The sequence below is a fragment of the Gymnogyps californianus genome, chromosome 20, assembly GCF_018139145.2.
Source record: "Gymnogyps californianus isolate 813 chromosome 20, ASM1813914v2, whole genome shotgun sequence".
Taxonomy (NCBI): Eukaryota; Metazoa; Chordata; class Aves; order Accipitriformes; family Cathartidae; genus Gymnogyps; species Gymnogyps californianus.
In genome coordinates, this window is record NC_059490.1 from 4,300,709 (window position 1) to 4,322,470 (window position 21,762).

The 21,762-nt window shown below is 46.9% G+C and overlaps 3 protein-coding genes across 3 annotated transcripts; 2 read left to right on the forward strand and 1 right to left on the reverse strand.

Annotated features, from left to right (window-relative positions):
- Positions 1 to 1,992: 1,992 nt before the first annotated feature.
- Positions 1,993 to 7,081, forward strand: C1QBP (complement C1q binding protein). Its single transcript, XM_050908981.1, has 6 exons — positions 1,993 to 2,248; positions 2,527 to 2,677; positions 3,162 to 3,249; positions 4,268 to 4,363; positions 5,231 to 5,353; positions 6,659 to 7,081. Exons 1-6 carry the CDS (start codon positions 1,993 to 1,995, stop codon positions 6,806 to 6,808), a joined length of 864 nt encoding a protein of 287 aa, XP_050764938.1. The 3' UTR covers positions 6,809 to 7,081.
- A 639-nt stretch (positions 7,082 to 7,720) lies between these two features.
- Positions 7,721 to 10,858, reverse strand: RPAIN (RPA interacting protein). The gene is made up of 7 exons (XM_050909012.1): positions 10,781 to 10,858; positions 10,273 to 10,461; positions 9,657 to 9,720; positions 9,009 to 9,123; positions 8,730 to 8,793; positions 8,473 to 8,607; positions 7,721 to 7,933 (listed from the first exon to the last, which is right to left on the reverse strand). Exons 1-7 carry the CDS (start codon positions 10,856 to 10,858, stop codon positions 7,904 to 7,906), a joined length of 675 nt encoding a protein of 224 aa, XP_050764969.1. The 3' UTR covers positions 7,721 to 7,903.
- Positions 10,859 to 10,994: 136 nt separating this feature from the next.
- Positions 10,995 to 21,762, forward strand: NUP88 (nucleoporin 88). The gene is made up of 17 exons (XM_050909006.1): positions 10,995 to 11,231; positions 11,542 to 11,711; positions 12,167 to 12,292; positions 12,513 to 12,599; positions 13,246 to 13,422; positions 14,532 to 14,715; positions 15,127 to 15,277; positions 15,989 to 16,087; positions 16,239 to 16,329; positions 17,304 to 17,405; positions 18,494 to 18,652; positions 19,094 to 19,219; positions 19,770 to 19,835; positions 20,081 to 20,161; positions 20,503 to 20,629; positions 21,019 to 21,137; positions 21,536 to 21,762. Exons 1-17 carry the CDS (start codon positions 10,995 to 10,997, stop codon positions 21,597 to 21,599), a joined length of 2,166 nt encoding a protein of 721 aa, XP_050764963.1. The 3' UTR covers positions 21,600 to 21,762.

Sequence of the window (21,762 nt, forward strand, 5' to 3'; positions counted from 1 at the left end):
CCTAAGTACTTCTAACATAACCTCTCTGGGAGAGGTCACTTCCAGTTTCAACAGAGTCTGTTGACACAGTGTAGTAATTTATACAGATTTTTGGATGAGTTGAACTAAAGCGGGTCAGGTGTCTGAAAGAGTCGGGGAGGAAGCTGTTCTGCACATGCAGTGTCATTGTGTAATACAGTGGGGTTAGTTTACATGCGCTGTGTGATGGGATTGCGGTGTTTAGTCCTTGTATCCTTCAAATAGCAACTTTAGGAAAAAAAAAGCTTATAACCTGTTAATACGGCTGCTCAGGGATGCGGTCATTGGCTATTGGCAAGCCCTTATTTGCTCCATTTGCTCAGGAAAAGCTGCTGGCTTTGCTTGTGATCTGTGGGGACAGGCTGTGTTTGCCATGTGATTGTCCTTTCTGTTACACACATCACATTGTAATATGCCTTTTCTTTGGGCTCCAGTATTGGCTTACCTTGGTTTTTGCTTTGAAAACTGGGGCAAAGACCTCTTTTGTTCTTTTTTCTTTTTTTTTTTTTTTTAACTGGAATGTCACTTGTACTGATCTGCAAATTGCTGTCTCCCAAAGAGTGTAAGCAGGTACCCAGCGTACCTGGAACGTTTTCATCTCTCAGCCTGTTCCTAGGAAGGGCGATACTGAATGTCTGCAGGGGTGCAGTGGAAACGGACACACATCCCTTTGTCGTGCCTCTTTGCAATATTGTTCTTTGATGGTTTGGAAAAAAAAAAGAAAAGGAAAAAAAAAAGGTGAATGGGGCACAGGCAAAACTTGCCACTTTTGTATGTATGACCAGCTGCAGTTTTGGGTTGGTATTTCAAGAGTATGCAGCTATTTTAATTGTTCTCACTCACAGGAATTGCAGGGAATTATCAAAGCACTGTATCTATTTCTTGGTTTTACAGACTCTGCATCTGTAGGGGGAAGTGGAGTATAAGCACATTTTGTTTGGGCAGTCTAATTTAACAGTCTGTTTAAGGGAGGAGATAGGTGTTTATTTAGAACTAATTTGTATATTTTTCCCAAAATAAAGAAGTGATGGCAAAAATCCAAGTCCTGGGTGTTGTTTTGTGAGACACGAAAGCCGTGTGGATGGAAGAAATGCTGACAGGACATTCAGGGACAAGTCCCAGCGTTTTCAGTTCTTGTGGGAGCATCTTCATTTTAAGCGGTCTGGGGTGTCGGTGTGCAGATGTTAAAGATGTTAAGGTGGGTCAGTGACTCTGTGCCTCGCATGCAGAACGGACCCTGTCATTACGTGTGCGGTGCTCAAACTCCAGTGTGGAGCTGGGAGTAAAAATCCCGGTCCTTCGATGCGATGAGGTGATAGCGATGCTCTCCTGCTACAGCCTTGCGGTGAGCAGCAATGGGCCTTTTGTGCTTCTACTCAATAGAGGGCAATCGTGCCAGCTTTTAGACAAAGGGCACGCTTCGTGCCAGGAAACAGTTTGCCTTGGTCAATCTTCCCTCTCAAATATTTATTGCTAAAGGAGAGAGAAAAAAAAAAAAAAATCATTTTTTCTGTTTCTGAGTAAACTGGTGAGGTCTTGCCAGAAAGCTGACTATTCTAACAAAGAGTGGGGCGATGTACAGGTGTAGCTTTCACCACGGACGCTGCTTTTTCTTGTTACAGTCGAGAGGGAAGCGCCAGCATTTTTTCCACATCCCTAAACCTTCCTCTGCGCCTTCACCGGTGCCCTAGCCTCACCTGAGCGCCGGGGCGGGAGAGGCGGCCAGTACTGGTGCTCTGTGCGTGGTGTCCCTGCCCCGTCCTCCTGTCCTTGCTGCTTAATTTTAAGCTAAAATAGTAGTGAGCGATCCTGTGGGCATGTTCCCTTCTGCCGCGGCCGGGACTCGAACCCGCTGCCCCCTCTCCCCGCCGCGGGGGCCGCCGGGGCCGGCTGTCGCCGGAAGCGGGGCGGGCGGTTCCGGGTCCGCCGGTGTCCTCTGCCCGCCCCGCCCCGCCGCCCTCGCCGCGCCGCACCATGCTGCTCGCCCGGGCCCTGCGCGCCGCCGCCGCCGCCCTGCGCCCGCCGCTGCACCACCCGCCCCGCCGCCTCCTCTCCTCCTCCTCCTCCTCTCCCCGCGCCCTCCTGCTGCTGCCGCCGCCCGGCGCCGCGCCGCCCCTGGCGCGCTCCCTCTGGCAGCTGGGCGGCGGCGGGTGGCGGACGGCGCTGCTCCGCCCGCGGCGGGGCTCGGCCGGCGGCGTCTCCTGCGGCTGCGGCGGCCTCCACACCGAGGGTGAGCGGGGGGGGGGGGGGGGAGGCTGGGGGCGTCCTGCCCTGAGGGGAGCGCGGGCGGGGGGCGTTGTGAGGGGACCCCCGTTTGGATGGGGGGGGGGGGGGCGCGTTGTGAGGGGGACGGAGCGCTCCCGCCCTTGTGGGGGGGGGCGCGAGGCGGACACGTGCGCTGCCCGCCCCCATCCCGGGCAGCACGTGGTGGCGGGGGGGGGGGGCTCGTCCTGCCCGCCCTCAGCGCGGGGGCCTTGCCTTAACCCCCCCCCCCCCTTTTCCCCCCAGGTGACAAAGCCTTCGCACAGTTCCTGACGGACGAGATCAAAGAGGAGAAGAAGATCCAGAAACACAAATCTCTGCCCAAGGTCTCCGGGGGGTGGGAGCTGGAAGTGCACGGCACGGAGGCCAAGCTGGTGCGGAAGATAGCCGGTGAGAAGTAAGTGCGGCCTTTGGAAGGATTCATCTGGGCGAGCCCTGTACCTGAGGGGGCTAGCAGATAGTAGTAGCCAGATTTCTCCTTGTGCTCCTGTTACTTTTATTGCTATCTGGCCAGTCTGTGCAAACTGGATGTTGCGGAGGCTCGCTGTTTTACTGCCTTGGGTCAAAGGCCCTTTTTTTTTTTTTTTAACACAAGTTTGCTACTGCATTGTGTGTTACAAAGTTTCGTGCAGTCTTCCTGCATTAAAAGTAACAGTTCAGTCCAGTAAAACTTGAGGAACATTTGTTCATGAGAGCAGTTGGAGGAAGCCAGCTTCATTCAGGTGTGTGTCTTAAACTCTAACTGCAATACCTGGTTTTGTTCACGGTGTGTGAATTCAACACCAGTAACGCTGTCCTCACAACAAAAGCTTCAAACAGAAGAAATTTGGATGGGTATTTTTTGAGTGTGTTCAAAGTAACTGCTTCTGTTTCTTTTGCAGGATAACAGTCACATTCAACATCAATAACAGTATTCCACCCTCAGTTGACGATGACACACAAGAAGAGCAGAAACCTGAGGAGCAGGAGGTAACTTAGTCTTGATGTGCACTTTAGTGATGGGTACACAGAGGGAAGTCAGGACCTTGCCCTTAAGTGTTAAGGCTTTTTTTCCCTCTCACTTGATATTTGGGAGCATTAAGTCACAAAATGCAGGTTTTTCTGGGTTGCCTGTCACTTGGCTGTGACCTTCCTCTCTGCAGCAGAAATGAGAGGAACTCAGATATCTCTTCCCTTTGCAACCCCCTGCAATAAATACTACCTTTTGTACTTGCTAGCGTAACTCACAGTGCTGGTAGGCAATGTCAGTGAAACGCAGAGCTATTCATGTGACTTCACTTGTGTGGTTTTGTTGGTCAAAAGTGTCTCACTCCTGTTTAATAAGACTGTTAGTAAAAACACTGGTAAAAGCTGTAAATCAGCAATATAATTTGAGGCAGATGGCTTCATCTGCAGTGACACTGATGCCAAACGAGTCAGGAACGCGGCTGCTCCGTTTGTAGCAGTTCACTTGCACTTTCTGAAGGGTAGTAGTTATTCCAGCGCATCGCACTCAGCCGGGTGGGACAATACTGGGGACACTTGTACGTTGCTTCCCTTCCCGGCCGTGCCTGTGTCCGCTGAGAAGGCGCAGTGCACTTGATGCGTGCGTGTGTACGTGTGTTTGGCAGCCTCTGTGCCCTGCCAAGTTTCCTCCATGAAGGAGGGCAGGCACGAGCAGCTCCTGCTGTCAAAACAATGTGAGTCTGTTGCCAGTTGCTGTCACTTTGGAGGGACCCATCCAGGTGAGCTGCAGGCTCTCTGGGTTGTCAGGGGGTGGCAGGCGCTCCTAGCTGCCATTTTACCTGTGTGACCAGCCGCAGAGAAGGGGCTGAAGGGCTGCTGGCGAGGTTGAGGGAAGTTTGGGTTGCCCTGGCCAGGTCAGAGACTCCAGAAAGAGGGTGACAGGGAGCAGCCTGCGCTGGATGGGCTGTGTTGCTGGGCTGTACTGTCATCACTTTGGCTCCTGTTCAGACTCCAGTGCTGATGCAACTGTTCTCTTATTTAGCCTGATCTTACATCAACTCCAAACTTCGTTGTGGAAGTAATAAAAGATGATACAAAACAGACCCTTGTTCTTGACTGCCATTTTCCCGAAGACGAGGTGGGTATCAAACTGGTCGTGTGTCAGCTGTAGCCAGCTCTGGGCTGTGACTCACTGTGCATTTCCTGCTTGACTGTAGTGTAATTGTGCCGCTGTTGAATCTTAACTGCTCTCTGTAGTCTGTTGGTTTTCTGAATCTGCAGAAAACGCAGTCTCCTCTTACCTCTCTTTTTTTTTAAACACACAAAAAAAAGACTTTGTGTTTGCAAGAACACTCTTTGGGGAGGAGATGTTCCATTGCATTCCTCACATCCTGACCTGGCGTTTCTGATCGGCTGCTTATTGGCCCGTTTATTGAATTACATTAGAGAAGGGAGGCATGGCTTAACTGCAACAGCATGGCAACTTGAGAGGGGTAAACAAGAATGGCCAAAACAAGATAGATTTAATACAGTGTCAGTAACTCGCAAATCTCATTGTTGTGAGGTGTCGCAAAGAGAAGTAGGGATTAAGAAAAAGGCGGGGAGAAAATAGAGAGCTTCGGTTCACACTGATCTTTGTGGTTTATTTTGTAAACCTTAACGGATCATGTATGCAGCCAGTCCTACCTGACAAAGGTTGGACAGACGTGAGCACAGACTTAGAACCACACAGAAGAGGTTTTTACATCTTTCTAAAAATCAGGCTGCTGACTTACATCAGGTTGCTTCTGGCAGCATGAGCTGGTAGACTGGCAGGATTTCCTGTGTTCTCGCGTGTGTCTGTGCTCGTCTTCACAGGCACACGTTGAGAGGGGGGAGGCACAGCTTTAATACTGGTCTTGGGGTTTTGCCTGCAGTGTAATATTTCTAGCTTCGGGATGAGATGGCTGAAGGTGCCCGGTAATTCGAGCTGGTTGTATGCCTTACGTCTCATTTCCTGCTTCAGGTTGGACATGAGGGAGAGGAAGAAAGTGATATTTTCACAGTTCGGGAGGTCAGTTTTCAGCCCACTGGAGAATCGGATTGGAAGGACACCAACTACACCCTCAATACGGATTCCCTTGACTGGGTAAGCGCTGCTAACACGGCCGTAGGCTGCAGAGGGCACTTCAGCGTATCTCGCCTGGCTGTCCCTTTCCTCCTGAATTATGAATGAGTCCTGTCCCGGATGCCTGAGACAGGGGATTCCCCTGCTCTGCCCCACTTGCCATGAGACAGTGGTTCTGCTGCAAGCTGAGGATTATTACGTGGTCCCAGCAGTCATGCAGTGCTGGTGGCATTACTGGCAGTCAGAGACCGACACGTCAAAGCTTGTTCTGTTCCAGGCTTTATAAGTCGATTTCCCAGCAGCTGTAGTACATTTTAGAGATGCTTTGACTCTTGCTCAAGCGTCTCTTGATCTATGTGTTTAACAATGTAGCTTATCAGATACCACGTGTAGATGTCTTTGTTTTCTGGGTTTTCCAGGTATGTTTTTATAGTGCTGACACTAAAAAGTAATATGCCCAAGAATCTGGCATCTGCTTATACGTTCTCAATGCCAGGCTCTCAAAAGCTTAAATCTTAGTTGGAGGCTGTGTATCATATGGTTAAAACTTTACTCCTAGAGTGTATCTCTTTGGGAAGCATTCATGTTAAAATTGATTAGTGTGCTCTAGAACATCCCACACTGCGCTTTTTTTTTTCCTCTCTGACTTGAGATAGAAAAATTAATTAAAAAGGTGTATGATTTGTGACCTACTCAGATTACAGAAGTCCAAAATTAATCATTTGCTCAGTAATATTGGTCTGTAAAAAAAAAAACCAAAAACCCAAGAAACGCACGACAGGTATTAGCATTACTGCACTAAGCAGTAGTAATGAATCTGTTGGGAACCCACATGTGCTGGAGTTGCAACAGTTAAGTAGAAGTAAAAAGATAAAGAAAAAAAAAGTTGATGATTGTAAAAGACTTAGTCTTTCACACAAATATTTACATCAGATACCCCCCTTTCCAGCCTGTTAAAACAATTCACCCCCAAGGCCATAGCTTTATACAGAGGGGACAGGCAGAGCTTGGCATGTGTAATCTTTGACAGACTTTACCTGCTGCCTCCTACAGTCAGTCGATCATCTCCAGGGTGCAGCTCGTTTGTTACGCTGGGTTTGGGTTTATATGGCCAAGTTTGGGTGACCTGTTCCGTAGCCCCTTCCCTCCGAACGTTACACCCAAGGCCAGGCCTGCCGAGAAGGGGATGGGGAGCTGCCTGGTCTCCTGTGGGAGGTGGGCCTGAGCTTCCTGGGAGAAAGAAATGCTGGCTGCCATGGGACGTGTTAAAAGCCACCTCTACCCCGGTGTGCTCTGCTAAGGGAGTTTCCTGTTCATTGCTTCCAGGCTCTGTACGATCACTTAATGGATTTCCTGGCTGATCGAGGAGTGGACAACACGTTTGCGGATGAGTTAATAGAGCTGAGCACTGCACTGGAGCACCAGGAGTACATTAAATTCCTTGAAGACCTTAAAAGCTTTGTCAAATGTCAGTAGGTTAGGCTAGGAAACCTGTCTTCAAGTGTGGGTATTCCACAGCACTGCTCCAGCCAGCAATACCCAAATATATCTTCACAACAGATACGGAGAGTAAGTAACTTTGAATTTGGAGAATGGGAGAATGAGGATTCTCACTTGTATTTGGGGATTTGTATTTATGTTGCAGCCCAGATCAAGTTCTCTAACATTATGGTCCAGAATTGCCTCACCCTACTTGGTGGGTTTTGTACAATTAAGAACGAATGTGAAGAATAAAATCTGTTCAACATATCACTGAAAACTGGTGGGTTCTCTTCTTCCTGCTGTGCCACTGCTGACCAGAGAGCTGCCACAAAAATGATGCCAGTGTTTGTCTGTGCCTGAGCAGTGTTAGTACAGCTGCTCACGGAGCTGTTGCTGCAGCGATGGTCTCTGCTGGCCCAGAGTTTTCTCCAGGGAGAGCTGTTCCAGCACCTCCAAACACGCAGCGTGCCCTCTGTCAGACTTGTGTCTGTAGGAGGAATGTTGCTGGCCAAGTAGTGCTAATCAATCATGAATGTGACTCTCATTCTAGAAGTTTTGGCTGTCTATGTGTTAGGGAATAGAATTCAGGGTCTTAAACACAATGTTTGAGGAGCTGTTTTAAAAAGGGATGTGCTGCCATAACCTATTCTTAGTATTAGTGTAGCTATTTTAGAAAAACACCGCAGAGAGGCTGCAGCACTTCAGTTCCAGCAGAATGACTGAACGCTGTGGCTGCTGATGTCAAAGGCACTGCTGCAGGGCAGCAGCTGCGGTCTTCTACTCACACTGGTGGCTCCAGTTGTTGCCTGAAGGTCATACGAAGTTTAAACAGAAACCAAAGCTGAAGTCCAATGTGAGCTGTGAGATCACTGATGCATTGTTAAAGACAACACTAAGGCTGAAATCAACTAAGTATATTTATTTCAAAACACATACTGTGCCATTAAAAGTGCAGGTCAAGGCAGTACTACTGCCTTTTCAGGTATCTTTGACGCAGCAGTTACAAGTACATACATAAAAATACTAGCAGCTCTGGGTGGATTTTCAGTCTTGAAGTCCTTCCCATAAAAAAGCAGCAGCCGAATCAACTTACAGGAGAATCGTCCAGGAGTCACAGACCTTTACAAAAGGTAAGTTGAACAGAGAAGCTATAGCAATGTATCAAATGAATTATTAATGTTCAAAACTATTTGAAATGCTCTGCTCCTAACACTGTCCTCACAATGATTTTACGTAAGCAGCAAAGCTAAGAACTTGCTCACTGTAGCTCGAGCCAAAGGGATGGTATGTGTTTTCTAAGAGGTATGGGCAAGCCTTTTGAGGAGGCTTAAACTGAAGTAATTTTTAAAAGTTTTCTTCATGAACCACTTACCTGAAGAGATGCTCCACACGAGACTTGGAAGTTGTTGGCTAAGGTGTGAGAAAGGTAAGGCACTAAATTTGACAGGTCCTGAAAGATTACCAGTTAAGGTAAGTTGTGTAATTTGGCTTTTCTTTTTATGGTTACTGGTAGTCAAAAGTAAAACCATTTCCAAGGACGTTTGTGGAAAAACAGCAACGCAAACCCCGGGGATCAATGGACTTGTGGTTTCTGCCCGTGTCACTGAGAAGTGGATCCAAGCAGAGATCCTTTCCAGGAACTTGACATTTAGACTCACCGGACAGCTCATGAGGAGACTGGCTTCCTCCTCCATTCCACTGGTAACTGTGAACTCTGGGTTGTGAAAGCACCTGTGACTGTGCTCTGTTACAGTGTTTTCTAGAAGTGACCGAAGCTTCTCTTCAGTCATACCCTGAGGAAAATTGGGTTAAAAGAAATCTTACACTTAAGTTGCTGTCTGTAGCTTAAAGCTGCCTCTTCTCAGCAGCAGACTTCAGATGTCACATTTAACACGTTACTCACAGCGCAGCTTACCTGCGTGCTGATGTATAATCCACACTGGCAAAAAACCAAGTGATTCCTCACAGTCAGGTTATTCCTAGAAAGAGCATACAACGAGCATCATCGCAACTACCGGAACAAAGGTAGATTTTAGCAAAAAACCTGTTAGATCTAGGAGATCATTGCTCAGCTTTTTTTTGTTTCGTTGACATTAACAGCAGCCTCTGCCCACTGCTTTTGCCGGTTTCTAAGCCCAAACTGCTGTAGGGGAGTGGGGAACCTCATTCCAATGCCAAAGGCTTTCTTTCTTACTTTCTACACACCGGGCAGATGACCTTGTCGCTGGCATCCAAGCCATCAAGCATCGCATTGAGACATTCTTCATCAAACTGCAAACTTCGCTCGTACTCTTCTATAGCCAACTGTTCTGCAATAACACAGCAAAATACCCTCAGGCGTCTGTTACGAACTGAAGACAAAGCAGCACACGTGAAGCTGCTGGGTAGGTGGAGGCTGGGGCAGCCACTAGTTTCCAAGAACTTTTCTTTCTTTAGATCAGATTTCTACACTTGAGGAAATCATTCCTGTTAATCCAGTTTTTCCTATGGCTCAGTCTTTAGCCGGTCTCAAGTGGGTGACTTTCCACTTTCCAACCAACAATTTAGAAACATTCTGAAATGATTTATACAGGTTCCTACAGCTCCCAAACGCCTCAGTGCTGTTTTTCTGGTCTCCTCTCTTACTAGCTTCTCACAGACCTTAAAATGCCACTTAAACTCTTAAAACTGCCCAAAAGGGTCTTAATGCATTAGAGAGGCTACAGAGGTTTCTAAGGAGGCTCTTCCCCTATATCACGTGGGCTACAAGAACCAAGAAGTGCAGCCTCAGCTAGTTTGGATTACTAGAAAGTCAGGGATGCTACAAATCAAATAGGAGTCAGAAAACGTGTAGAGACATTACCTTGCAAGATCAATTCTTGTTGGATCTCTTCCAGTACTGCTAGCTCATCGGGGTCCTCGAGCATCTGAAAGGTGCATCAGTCAGTGATTTTCCCATTCTGGCTACTTTCTCACTTAACTTCCAGCACCTGACTGAGCTGTCACTGCAACGTAAATTCACTCTGCTTATTCTTCTGTCTGGTATTTGCAAAACCATGCACTGTGGAAAGCAATCTATGCTATAATCACCTGCGCAAAGCCAGCCACAATGGATCAGAACACAGCCTGTCCACGAACTTGCTTTTTAAAACACGGAAGTTTTATACCCATTCTCAGGAGTGGGAAGTGACAGAGCAGCTCTAAAAGCCACAGATGAGGAGCCCACCCTCTGCCGTGATTCACACGCAGTTTGTGAAGGAAGTAAGGAAGTTCCCCACGCGTGGGCCCAAAGGCACAGCACAACACCCCGCACTAGTTGCAGAAGCAAGAAACCCAGACGCCCTGAGTTTTGCCAACTCTAATCAGCGAGAGACCGATGTTACAGCTGCAGAGAGCTGTATCTGATACGCCTGCATTAGACAGGTAGCGTGTTGATGCAAGGATGCTGGAGACTGCATCAGCCCAAGGTTTGTACTGACCTGGGCCAGGGCCTCCGTCCCCCTGAGGGCCGGCAGGCTCTCCCGCACGGCCTGCAGCGTCTGCCACTCCTGCTCCATCACCTCCTGCACCAGCAGCGCGCCCGTGGCCGGGCCGCACACTCTCTCCCCGGCCTGGCGGTACCGGTCCAGCAGCTTCGCCCGGCTGCTCCTCAGCCTCTCCATACAGCGCTTGGAGGGAGCAGACCACATGGAGCCCGTTAGTGCCGCGCTGGGGTGGGGGACGGGGCCCCAGGGCCGGTCGCATCCCGGAGGGGTTGCACGGGAGCGGGGTGACAGCTCCTACCGGGGGTTGGCCTCGGCAAGCCGGGCGGCGGCAGCGCTAGGCCCTCACAAAGAGGATTTGGGAAGGGGCCGGGCTCGGCCCAGCTCACCCGCCCGGGCGGGACCGAGCCCGGCCGGCCCGGGGGGAGGGCAAACCGGGGCCAAACGAGCGAGCAGAGCCCCCCACCCCATCCCGGGCCGGTCCCCCCGCGGCGTCCCCACTCACCCGGCGGTAGGTCTCCTTCCAGGGCGGCGCGGCCGGGCCCTTGTAGCGAGCGCGGTGTCGCCGGACCGGCGCCTCCATCGCCCGCCGGGAGCCGCAGCGCGCCTCTGCCACGGGGCACGCCGGGAAATGTAGTCCCGGCGCGGAGGGTGCGCGGCTCCGCCGATTGGCGGCGCGGACGATGACGCCAGGGTGGCGCCGCGGTTGCGCGGCGGCGATGGCGGCCGAGTGGGGCCCGGCGGAGCAGTGGCGCGCGGCCCTTCCGCAGCACGCGGTGCTGAGCCGCCTCCGCGAGCGCGCCGCCGCCCCCGCCGCCCGGCCGCCGCTCATCCGCAACCTCCTCTTCGGCCTCGACGGCGACCTCTTCCTCTGGGACGGCGAGCGCAGCGCCCTCCACACCATCGGCCTCCGCCGCCTCGGCGGGCCCGACTCCGCGGGGCTCAGCCGCTACCAGGTGGGGCCCGGCGCTGAGGGGGAGCCGTGAGGGGCCGGCGGGCGGTTATGAGGGGACCGTTGTGGGGAGGCGGGGGGCCGTGACGGGAGCGGGGCTGAGGGGGGGGGGCCGGTCCCCCTCCCGCCCGCTCTCGGTGGGTCTTTCCTCAGTGAAACCCGTCGGTTTGCGCTTGGCCGTGGCTGGAAGCGAGTTTTTGCTTCATTCTGCACCTTGTAGCCATCGTATAAATCACCGTCCAAAGTAAAGATGTGCCATACTTCCGTGAGCGCTTTTGATGGCTTGTGCCTAACTGTAATATTTGTATTTTCAGACCCTTATGTGCATAAACCCACCCCTTTTTGAGGTTTATCAGACGCTGTTAAGCCCCACACAGCATCATGTGGCGCTCATCGGTACGAAGGGGCTCATGGTGCTGGAGCTGCCTAAACGCTGGGGGAAGAACTCGGAGTTTGAAGGTGGGAAATCCACGGTGAACTGTAGGTGGGTGAGACCTCAGGCGGTTAACGACATCTTGTCCTGCCGTCGTTCCTCGACAGCCTTTCCTCTCTTGGGGCACACAGATGTGGAAGACATTGGTTGTATCGGGGTTGTAGGGACAATCGCCAGTGAGGTTATTTTGGCTCAGGGACTTGCTGATTGTCAAGTGACCCAAATAAATGGCCTTCTAAACTTGTTGCGAATGCTGAGGAGCACGGTGCTCCTCTGTAGTATTCTCTAGCCTTTCTGGGGTCTTTTAGCTGCGGTAGTTAAAAGCACATGTCCAGGTGGAGATAACAAAGGGCTTCAAGTTAAAGCTGTCCCTCCAACTTTAAGAATAATACCGCTAATGGCTTTGAAAACTTTTAATTGGCTTTTAGCTCCTCTTGCCCCCACTTCCCTTTAGAAGTAATTTCTGTATTTCTTGTAACAGTGCATATTTCTGCTCTGTATTTCAGCACTATTCCTATTGCAGAAAGGTTCTTCACAAGCTCAACATCTCTGACTTTAAAGCATGCTGCCTGGTACCCCTGTGAGACATTAGAGCCCCATATTGTGCTCTTGACTTCAGATAACACTATAAGGTAAAACCTGTTTGTAGTTGATTATCTAAGTTACTTTTTTTTTGTCATAGCCAGTCTGATTTTTCACTAGATCTTTGTGTCCTGCCATTCTTACCAGGATTACCAATAAAAAATAGGATGGGAGAAATTTTAGACTGATACCAACTGACGTTCCTGCATCAGCAGGGACATGTGCAACACTGCCAGCTGAATGACCATTGCTGCTGTTTCCTTCCTCTAGGTTTTACAGTCTGAAGGTACCTCAGACACCCATCAAAGTGATTGCTCTTTCAGACACTGAGGAGGAGACTCTTACAATCAAAAAAGGGTATGTGTGGCTTCTTGTATTTTGAAATGCTTTTGACAGAATAAGCTCTGTATTCTCAGTTATATTTTTAATGAATAAGTGATAAATCTACCTGAAAATCTGATGTGATTTTTTTCATGGACTTCTTCAGTGCTAGGACTTCTTCCTAGCACAGTAACTCCACTTTTATTTTTTCTTTTTTCCCATCCTTCTAAAAGAAAGTGGTAACAAACTGTACCGTCAAGTGTTTGTCAGAGTAGTCATTTGAAAAATACACATTGTCTTTACGACGGGGTTGAGAAGGGCTTTTTGAGTGAGGAAGGCAGAAAATAGATGATCTTTTTATTTCCCTCTTGGCCTAGTTGGAAAGCAAAAACTTGAGGGTCTCTACTAGTCAAGTCATAGACTGATGCACCACACAGGAAATACCAGTACGCCCTCCTCTTTTATCCTGTGAAACTGGGCTGGCTGGTGGGTGTATTGCAGAAATGAGGTACTGTAAGAAGGGTGTTACTTGCATGCTTTTGCTGCTGAAAATAGCATATGTCAAAGAACCGATGGACAGGTGTTTAGCAGTAATTTGTCAGCACATACCGATGGACCTGGTTAAATACTTGTGTTCTCACAGTCACTGCTGACTTCAGGTCTTGTTCTGACTTGTCCCCAGGAGAGCCTATACAGCATCGCTGGGAGAGACCGCGGTGGCGTTTGACTTTGGCCCGCTAGTGCCGGTCCCAAAGAACATACTTGGACAGCGAGGGAATGACGAAGTGTTGGCCTATCCGCTTTACATTTTGTATGAGAATGGAGAGACATTCCTCACATATATCAGCCTGCTACAGAGGTAGGCTTGCATTCATCCTCAGGTTTCATGGGGCACTTGTATGTTTGTACAACGTTAGGGTTGGAGAGCCATCTCTCAGTTTGGCTGGGACTCTGTCTGTAATGGATGCTGGGCTGAGTTTTATTGTATTGCAGCCTGTTTTATCTCTTTGTGGCAGTGCTAATAGACTGAAATCCAAGAATAGCGTGTCATCCTTTTTCATCCAGATGTTAAGGGTGCAGTTTCCGCTGCTGAGCATCCACTGTCCGTTATTTACCATCTGAAATGAAGATACTGGACTGTTAAACGATCAGTGGGTCTAAGGCTGTTAAGGTGTATTTTGGGGCCTTCAGTTCACAGCACAGACATCCTTAGCTTTGGATGAGGCTGAAGGAGCCAGTGGCATCTTAGGAAAAGAAATATTTCAAGATCACAGAGGATTTGCAGGCATGTTCTGTAATGAGAAGGCAAGAATATGAATCAAGAATATAAACGTGATACAAGAAAAAATTACCAGAAAACTGAGAGGATGGTGGAAAACTTACGAGTTAGATCTAGTGTAACAACATTAAAACGTGTGGTATTTAGGTTAGAAAGAGCACTATTTGCCTCTGCATGAGAAATGATGCAGTATTGAGCAGATCCTGTCTGTAGGCAATGAAATGGGCTTAGTCCTTCAAAAGTTCTACCTAGAGAAATGCCATACCACAAAATGCTGCTTGTAAAGTGCTTTATTAAGCAAGAAACCAATTAAGTGATAAAGATAATTAACTTGAGCTTTCCTTGACTACTTTGTGTTCTTGTATGAAAATGTTTCCTCTTGAATTTGTTGAAATGTAGCTTGGTTGCTTTCAAAGCATTAAACATTAATGAGCTCCAGTTTCTTCTCTGAGATCTCCACCAAGTAGGTGTAGTTCAGACTCTTAATCTGCAGAAGTCTGGGTTCCTGCTATCTAACGGAAATTAGACAGAACTCCAAACCGTTGGGTTGTCTGGGTTGTTGTTTGTTTTGTTTTTTTTTTTTTTAAATCGTCCTTATTTTGTAGTTATTGTGCAGCAAAATCCTGCAGGCCACCATGGGGAACTCCCCTTCCACACCTTGTGTTATGAACACATCTTCTTTATTCCAGCACTGGAAATCTTGGCAAGCTGCTTGGCCCTCTGCCCATGCACCCTGCTGCAGAAGATAACTATGGCTACGATGCCTGTGCTGTCCTTTGCTTGCCTTGTGTTCCAAACATCCTGGTGATTGCCACTGAGTCGGGAATGCTTTATCACTGTGTGGTACTGGATGGAGAAGAGGATGATGAGCAGGTACCTTGTCTCTTGTCTAGCCGCGTTTTTGTTTCTTTAGTCAAAGTTCCTGGCTGCAAGATGGCAGGATGCCTGGAAGTGAATGCCAAGTGCCAAAGCTGCATTCTTTTATAATGAGGTAGCGCTTCTTCCTCCTGTTGCAGCCAGTCGCTGTGATTCTCTGATGCTTTTATTTTAAATGTCAGTTCTGCGTCTCCTGACGGTAGGTCAGTTTTTGATCAAACTTACCATGAACTATTTTAAAGTGGATCTTCTAAGAGAAACCCTGTTTCTGAGATTTAAAATAAAGGGACTTGAACTACTTTCCCCGACAATTAATACTCTTGCCTATATTATGTAACTCTTGATGCTGTTTATGTTGGCATTCCTATTTAAATGATGTCTCACAGAAGAATTCAATGCTTTTTACAGTCAGAAAAGTCATGGGACCCAAGATCTGATCTCATTCCTTCCCTGTATGTGTTCGAATGTGTTGAGCTGGAACTTGCACTGAAACTGGCATCAGGAGATGAAGAAGAGCCTTTGGAGTCTGATTTCTCTTGCCCAATCAAACTGCATCGAGGTGGGGTTGTCATTCAGGTTGTTGGCTTTTACTGGCTTTATTTCATGCATTTAGGATCAAGCTATTTACAAATTATCAATCATTGGTGTCAACCAAACAGTGGTATTAAAGATTTGCCTGATGTCTTCAATAAAGCTGTGGAAAGAGCAAGCCTGGGAGGTGCTTTAGTGTTTACTCACGGGCAGATTACATATGGTCACATAATACTAAATTCTTTTAGCTGTGGATTATAAAGTAGAAGTTGTTGCGTCTGTGATGACTTGTGTAAGCAAGTGCTGTGGGGATGGTGATCCTGAGGGAAGAATTGGTATCATCTGCTTATTGGACTATCCGATGTAATTGTGGGGCAGGAGGTCAGGTAGGACAAAGTGTTTTGAGTCTTTCTGAACAAGAAGCTTGTCAGAATGCTGGTCTGCTGGCTTTAACTGATCTTCCCTTTAAAATCTAGCGGATTGATACAGATGTGGTGTGATAGGGATAGTTCAAAACAATTCATCAGGTATTTCAAGCGTAATTTAATTTTATGCGGAACTCTAATAACATAGCTAACGCGTCTAGCTCAGTTTTTGGATGGGGATGAGTTAGTAAGTGCAACAAGATGTTATTGCTGACTGGACAATAAGTTGATACATGTGTTCAACAGTGCAGGTTTGAAGGATGAGTTTTTTCTCAGTTCAGTGCCTTCTCCTACGTTTGCTGTTTAAATTTCAGATCCGAAGTGTCCCTCTAGATACCACTGCACACATGAAGCTGGTGTCCATAGCGTGGGGTTGACATGGATCAATAAACTGCACAAATTCCTTGGTTCAGGTGAGTGGCGAGACACTATTGCGTGCAGAGGGAAGAGAGTACTGTCTGAACACCTACATTTTGCTAGTAACAAGTTGGTGGATACGGGCAATACTGAGAATCCCTTGCCCTGCACCGTGGATCTGATGCGTTCTGACAAATCTCTTTGTAGATGAAGAAGACAAAGACAGTTTACAAGAGTTGGGAGCAGAACAGAAGTGCTTTGTTGAACATATTCTTTGTACAAAGCCGTTGCCATGCAGGTAAAAACCAAGCCCTTTCTGTTGCTTCCAAATCAGTGAGTTGCTATGGAAAATATGTATGATTTGCCCTCTTTTGCTGCATTCTTGCCATTAAAAATAATGAAGTCAGCTCAAAAGAATTCAAACAGTACAAATAAGCAATTTGTGCATCAGGATTCTTAATGCACAGTTAGGGAAGTAAGCTTAAATTCCTGTCTTACTGTCTGAAAATCATCTATCAAACCAGCAGAAATTTTCGCTTCCATTTACTTGACCCCGCACAGCTCTGAGGCTTGATTTGGCTAAGAGTCTTGAATGCTGACATGTTCCTTTTATCCCCTTGTTAAGGATCAAACAATGCCTCGAAAAGAACATCTGATTTTTTGAGCTTAGGCTTAAGAGGCATCATTTGCTGGGCTATGCAATGTACTTTATCTATCTCTATCTGCTTTATTTTCTCACTTTTATAAGGCCTAATCATATCTATAGGCAGCTATGTGCTACGTATTAAACACTATGAAAATACAGAAAAAATAGGTGTTAAGTCATCTCATCTAAAGGGCTCCCTAAGTCAGCACAGATGGTGACTCACTAATGGTGCCAGTAGTTACCTGGGGAGAGGGCGTTTGGCCCAAAAAGGCGGTACGCGGGAGCACGTGTCCTCTCCTGAGGAGGTGTGTGCCTTGCACCAGAAGTGGGTAACGTTTCCGGGGTCACAGCAGGTTTTTGCTTCTGTTTCACAGTGCAGTTGTTTAAGCGCTCCCTCTCTCCGGCTGGGTGAGTCTGTCCTGGTACAGCTGGCTGCCGTCAGGTTGGGTAGTATGAGAACAATGATTTTGCAGGACTCACTGTGGGGAGTGGTTCTTAGCTCAGTGCAAGGTGTCTGGCTTAGGCCGATTGCTACAGCTAGAGCTTTTCCAAAAGAGTGAACTTGCACAACTGGAGGAACAAAGAACTTTTTTGACCGGGTGATTCTTGTGTTCTCTTCCTTTCAGGCAGCCTGCTCCGATTAGAGGATTTTGGATTGTTTCTGACATCCTGGGGCCCACGATGATCTGCATCACAAACACCTATGAGTGTATTACGAGGCCTCTCTTGTATGTGGTTCTTCGCCGGTTTGAAATCCGTGACTGTTGCGTGAAAAGGATCTCAGGATATTATTTTCTTTTATTATTCTTTTGAGCCTTTCACCCCAGACTTCTGCATCTCTTAGGACACACAATGAAGTTTGCCTTCTGAATGCTCCCTGGCTGAGCACTTAAGTGTTGTTGTAGTAGTTAGTTATTTGCTACTGATAAGGTGTTTGTAGGGACATAATTAATCTATATCACTTTTAATGAGTATTAGGACAAGAGTTGCATCAAAAGGTTCTTGACAGTATTGTTGGGTTTTTCCCTTCATTTTTATAATGAGGAATCTGCAAATCAAAAACTTGTTTACAGACAGTAGTATAGAGATTGTTAATGGGCACCAAGGTTATGTTTGCATGAAAGGGAAAAAAAAAAGTGGGTTCTTAAAGTGCTTTAAAGTAGTGGGATTTCAGGATGCATTTCCAAAGCAACTTCACTTTGTTTGGGGGTGGTGGGAAGACATAGCTAGTGTGGTAGATTCGCATTCGCACAATTAAGTGAACGCATTGAGGGGAGGGCACTATTTTCAGTTTGTTTATTGCTGAGAACACTGTTTAATGTATGACAAGTACCTTCAGCAGAGCTAGTATTAATGTCAGGTTCTCTTACAGACCTTTTTTTTTTTTTTTAAACCATTTCTGCAGTGTTCTTAAATAGGTTTTTCTTACAGCTCTTTTAAACCCCATTATCTGAAATTAGATAGGTGGACAGTGACCTAGCAGGCTGCTTTGACAAGCAGGTCATTCTGCTGTTCAAGCGCTTGCTTTCCTTGTTACGGAACTTCCTTCTCCTTGAATAAAAGGGTATTTATGATTCTTGCTAGTTTCAGCTGTGGCCAAACAGAAAGATGTGGGGATGTGAGCTCCACCAACCTTGTCTACAGCTGGATTTACCACATAATTGAAATATTTCCCCTTGGAACACTTCTGACTTACTGCTGTAATACATTAATTCCACAGTGGATGAGTTCCTCATTTTAACTACCATTTAAACTATGTCAGAGTTTAAATTTTTCTGGTTTAAACTGTGTTCTCCAATTTGATGTTCTTTGGTAGAAGTACAGTCCATCCCGCATCCCCTCCCCTGCTGTGTACCAGAGAAGACAAAGATGTTGCCGTTTCCCCTCTCCGTATCCTGGCTGAGTCACAGCATTCATTTGAGAAGCATATCCGAAGCATCCTGCAGCGCAGCTCTGCCAATCCCTTCCTTCTGAAGTAAGTAAATATGTTTTCCTAGGGGACCTGAAGAGGGAAGACTCTCAGGAATACTGTGTGTTCATCAGCTCGAACAACAGCGCATTGGCTGGGACATAGCAATCATGCGGGCACAGCTCCTGCAGCTTGTCTGTACAGGGATGGCATCCAATCAAGCAATGAATGATAGAGGTCATCTTGCTCCAGTCCCTGCTCAAAGCAGGGCTGACCTCAGCTGATTAGGTTGCTCATCGTTTGTCCCACTGGGTTCCGAGTATCTTAAGACACCTTGGGATTTCCTCATAGAAGAAAAATGATTTATAGCAAAGGGATTTAATTATAGTCCCTCACTTCCATAACTGAGCCCCCCAGAGCCCTTACCATAAATACTGTAAGTTGTTTAGCCTGTGAAAGGAACGTGTTGGAGTAAGACTGCAAAAACCTGTCTCTCATATTCTTAAGGTCTGCTGATAAAGATGCTGCTCCTCCCCCTGAAGAATGCCTTCAGCTTCTTAGCAGAGCCACACAAGTGTTCAGAGAGGAATACATACTGAAACAAGATCTGGCAAAGGAGGAAATTCAGCAAAGGTAATACAAAACCCTCATAAATACGTCTCTGTGAAACAGCAGCACCAAGTACTGAGCGCTAAACCTCCGCTGCTGGGCTAACCCTTGTAAATGAGTAAAACGTACTCATGGAAGGCTAATGGAATACCAGAAATGAAAATTGAGTTACCAGGGAAAGCAGGGGTGAGCGTAATACTTGATCTCTATGGTGGCTCATAGGGGAAAGAGAAAAAAAAAAGTAAACACACACACATAAAACACTTCCCTCTTGCTGTTGTCAGTCTGCCTGTGCCTGTGGGTGGCAGGAAATGCTTTGAGCTCAGCAATAATCCTGACAAGGAAAATTGCATTAAGTCTCTGCTTCTTCAAATTACACTTATTTATTTATATTATAAAGTTAGGACAAAATGGAAGAGTTTGTTCTCACCACTGCCCACTTTTCAGTGTCTTTAGTTCTTCATATTCCCAGGAGCATTAATCACTTCTGTCATTTTTTCTGTGTGGCGTAAATCCTGATTCAACTGGCTTGCTGTTGCGGGTGGTTTGATTTTATGTATGTATTTATTTTAAGAGTGAAGCTGCTGTGGGGACAGAAAAAGAAACAACTGGAAGACCTTAATTACTGTCGAGAGGAAAGGTGAGTATAATATGTCTGCTTTTATCAAGTCAAACATCAGGAATAATGCACCTTTGTGCAAAAAGTACTTTATACGGGGTCCTGTGTGAAACAAGTGAGAAGTGAATGCATTTCCAGCTATAATTAAGCATGTAGGTTCACTCCCTGCTCCAGCCTGCTTTTTCAGGCTCCTTGTCCTGTTTCCACATACAGACTTGCCTTACATGTAAATCTAAAGTAAATAAACATGTCTCACTTGCATAAAGGAAAAGTTTGCGGGAAATGGCTGAGCGCTTGGCTGACAAGTATGAGGAAGCCAAAGAGAAGCAAGAAGATATTATGAACCGGTGAGTGCAAACTAGGCTCCGTTTCATCACAGATCACTTGCTGTTAAATAGAAGTTTGCAAGTGTGGTAGAACAGAGTGGGCAGAAAGCGCCACACTGGTTTGTTAGAAGCCTGGGCTTCTGAAATGCTCTTCGTTGGGGCTCAGTGGTGATTTTTCAGTACTACTTCAGGTCCAGAGTGAGTCAGCTTGCCATTTAGAAATGCCATGGGAGACTAGCTGAAAGAGGAAAGTGAAGTCTGAGACTTGGGAGGAGTGACAGAGTGCAAGGCTGTTGGTGTCTCAGCAGAACTGGTCTAATAGGTAAGCTAACTCGGCAACACTTCTTGCTTTGTACATCAAGGATGAAGAAAGTACTTCGGAGTTTCCACTCTCAGCTTCCTGTTCTATCAGACAGTGAAAAAGATATGAAGAAAGAATTGCAGACAATACATGACCAGCTGCAGCACCTGAGCAACGCTATCAGACAGGTGAGATAACGAATTATCTGGCTGGTAGGTTATACCTCACTTGCAAGTAATGATAGTGCTGAGAGAATACAGTCCTTCCAATAGAGCAACTTTGTACTTTTGTTAAATTAGCAACAACATCCTAAAGTAACTTCTGAACTTTGTTAGCTATATAGACAGAACCTCTGCAACCCAGTATAAACCCTAAGTCAGTCTACACACCTTCCTCAGTCCTAGCAGTAACATTCTCTTCTCTTGGTGGGAGGAAGAGTGCAAAACCACACAGATTTTAACCCAAAGAGAATGAATTCACAGCTGTATGACACACCAGTTTGTACCTGTAACAAGCTTTCACTTTGGCAGGCAGTACCACCACTGACTGGGGTCTTCTCTTTGTACATGACATCTAGGTCAAAATGAAAAAGGAATACCAGCAGAAAAAGATGGAAAAGGGTACCAGCCCCCGAAAACCCAGCATCACCCTCAGTGCCTACCAGAGCAAGTGCATCCAAACTGTCCTGAAAGAAGAGTAAGTTAAAGCTTGGATCCTCCTGTAGAATTCCAGCCCTGGCACTTGAATAGAATTGCTTATGTATAAGGTTCTAGGGTATAATTTAACCTCTATGCTGCGTGAGGGGCTGACTGCTGCACCAGCTGGAGCTTGTCGAGATGGTCTGAAGCATAAAATGGGCCAGGTCGTGACAGCAGCACTGGCCACCTTATGCTACTATTAAAGCAGATTTAGTTTGAGCCTGCTTTTTGCCCAAGGATCTTTTGGCAGTCTGTATCCAGCCTGTAATTAACAAAATGACTTGCAACAGTGCTCCCCTTCTCTGCTTCTACCATATGAAGTAGTATTTTCCTTCCTGATTAGTTTTGAGCAAAAATGACTTGCAGCCTTTTGACTTGGATTTATTTGTCTTGAAGGGGAGAACACATAAGGGAAATGGTAAAACAGATCAATGACATCAGAAGCCATGTGAACTTCTAACACGTCCACGATGAGGAACCTACACCGAAAGGCTGGACGAGCTTTAATTTTCCCTGGTATTTCCCCTTGTATATTTAACATTTGTATGTTGAACAGTATGCCTTTTACTTATTATTTTGTAAAGATGGACTGTGAAATAAAGTACTTTTGATAAGACTCCTTA

Bases quoted from the DNA above. Each gene is read 5' to 3' on its own strand.
- C1QBP (XM_050908981.1), top strand. From the start codon at position 1,993: ATGCTGCTCGCCCGGGCCCTGCGCGCCGCCGCCGCCGCCCTGCGCCCG. The intron at 2,678-3,161 runs GTAAGTGCGGCC...TTTCTTTTGCAG, and splicing joins CGGAAGATAGCCGGTGAGAA to GATAACAGTCACATTCAACA. The intron at 5,354-6,658 runs GTAAGCGCTGCT...CATTGCTTCCAG, and splicing joins ATACGGATTCCCTTGACTGG to GCTCTGTACGATCACTTAAT.
- RPAIN (XM_050909012.1), bottom strand. From the start codon at position 10,858: ATGGAGGCGCCGGTCCGGCGACACCGCGCTCGCTACAAGGGCCCGGCC. The intron at 8,608-8,729 runs GTAAGCTGCGCT...AATTTTCCTCAG, and splicing joins GATTATACATCAGCACGCAG to GGTATGACTGAAGAGAAGCT. The intron at 7,934-8,472 runs GTGAGTCTAAAT...CCTTTTGTAAAG, and splicing joins GTCTCCTCATGAGCTGTCCG to GTCTGTGACTCCTGGACGAT.
- NUP88 (XM_050909006.1), top strand. From the start codon at position 10,995: ATGGCGGCCGAGTGGGGCCCGGCGGAGCAGTGGCGCGCGGCCCTTCCG. The intron at 11,232-11,541 runs GTGGGGCCCGGC...TTGTATTTTCAG, and splicing joins CGGGGCTCAGCCGCTACCAG to ACCCTTATGTGCATAAACCC. The intron at 19,220-19,769 runs GTAATACAAAAC...ATTTATTTTAAG, and splicing joins AAGGAGGAAATTCAGCAAAG to AGTGAAGCTGCTGTGGGGAC.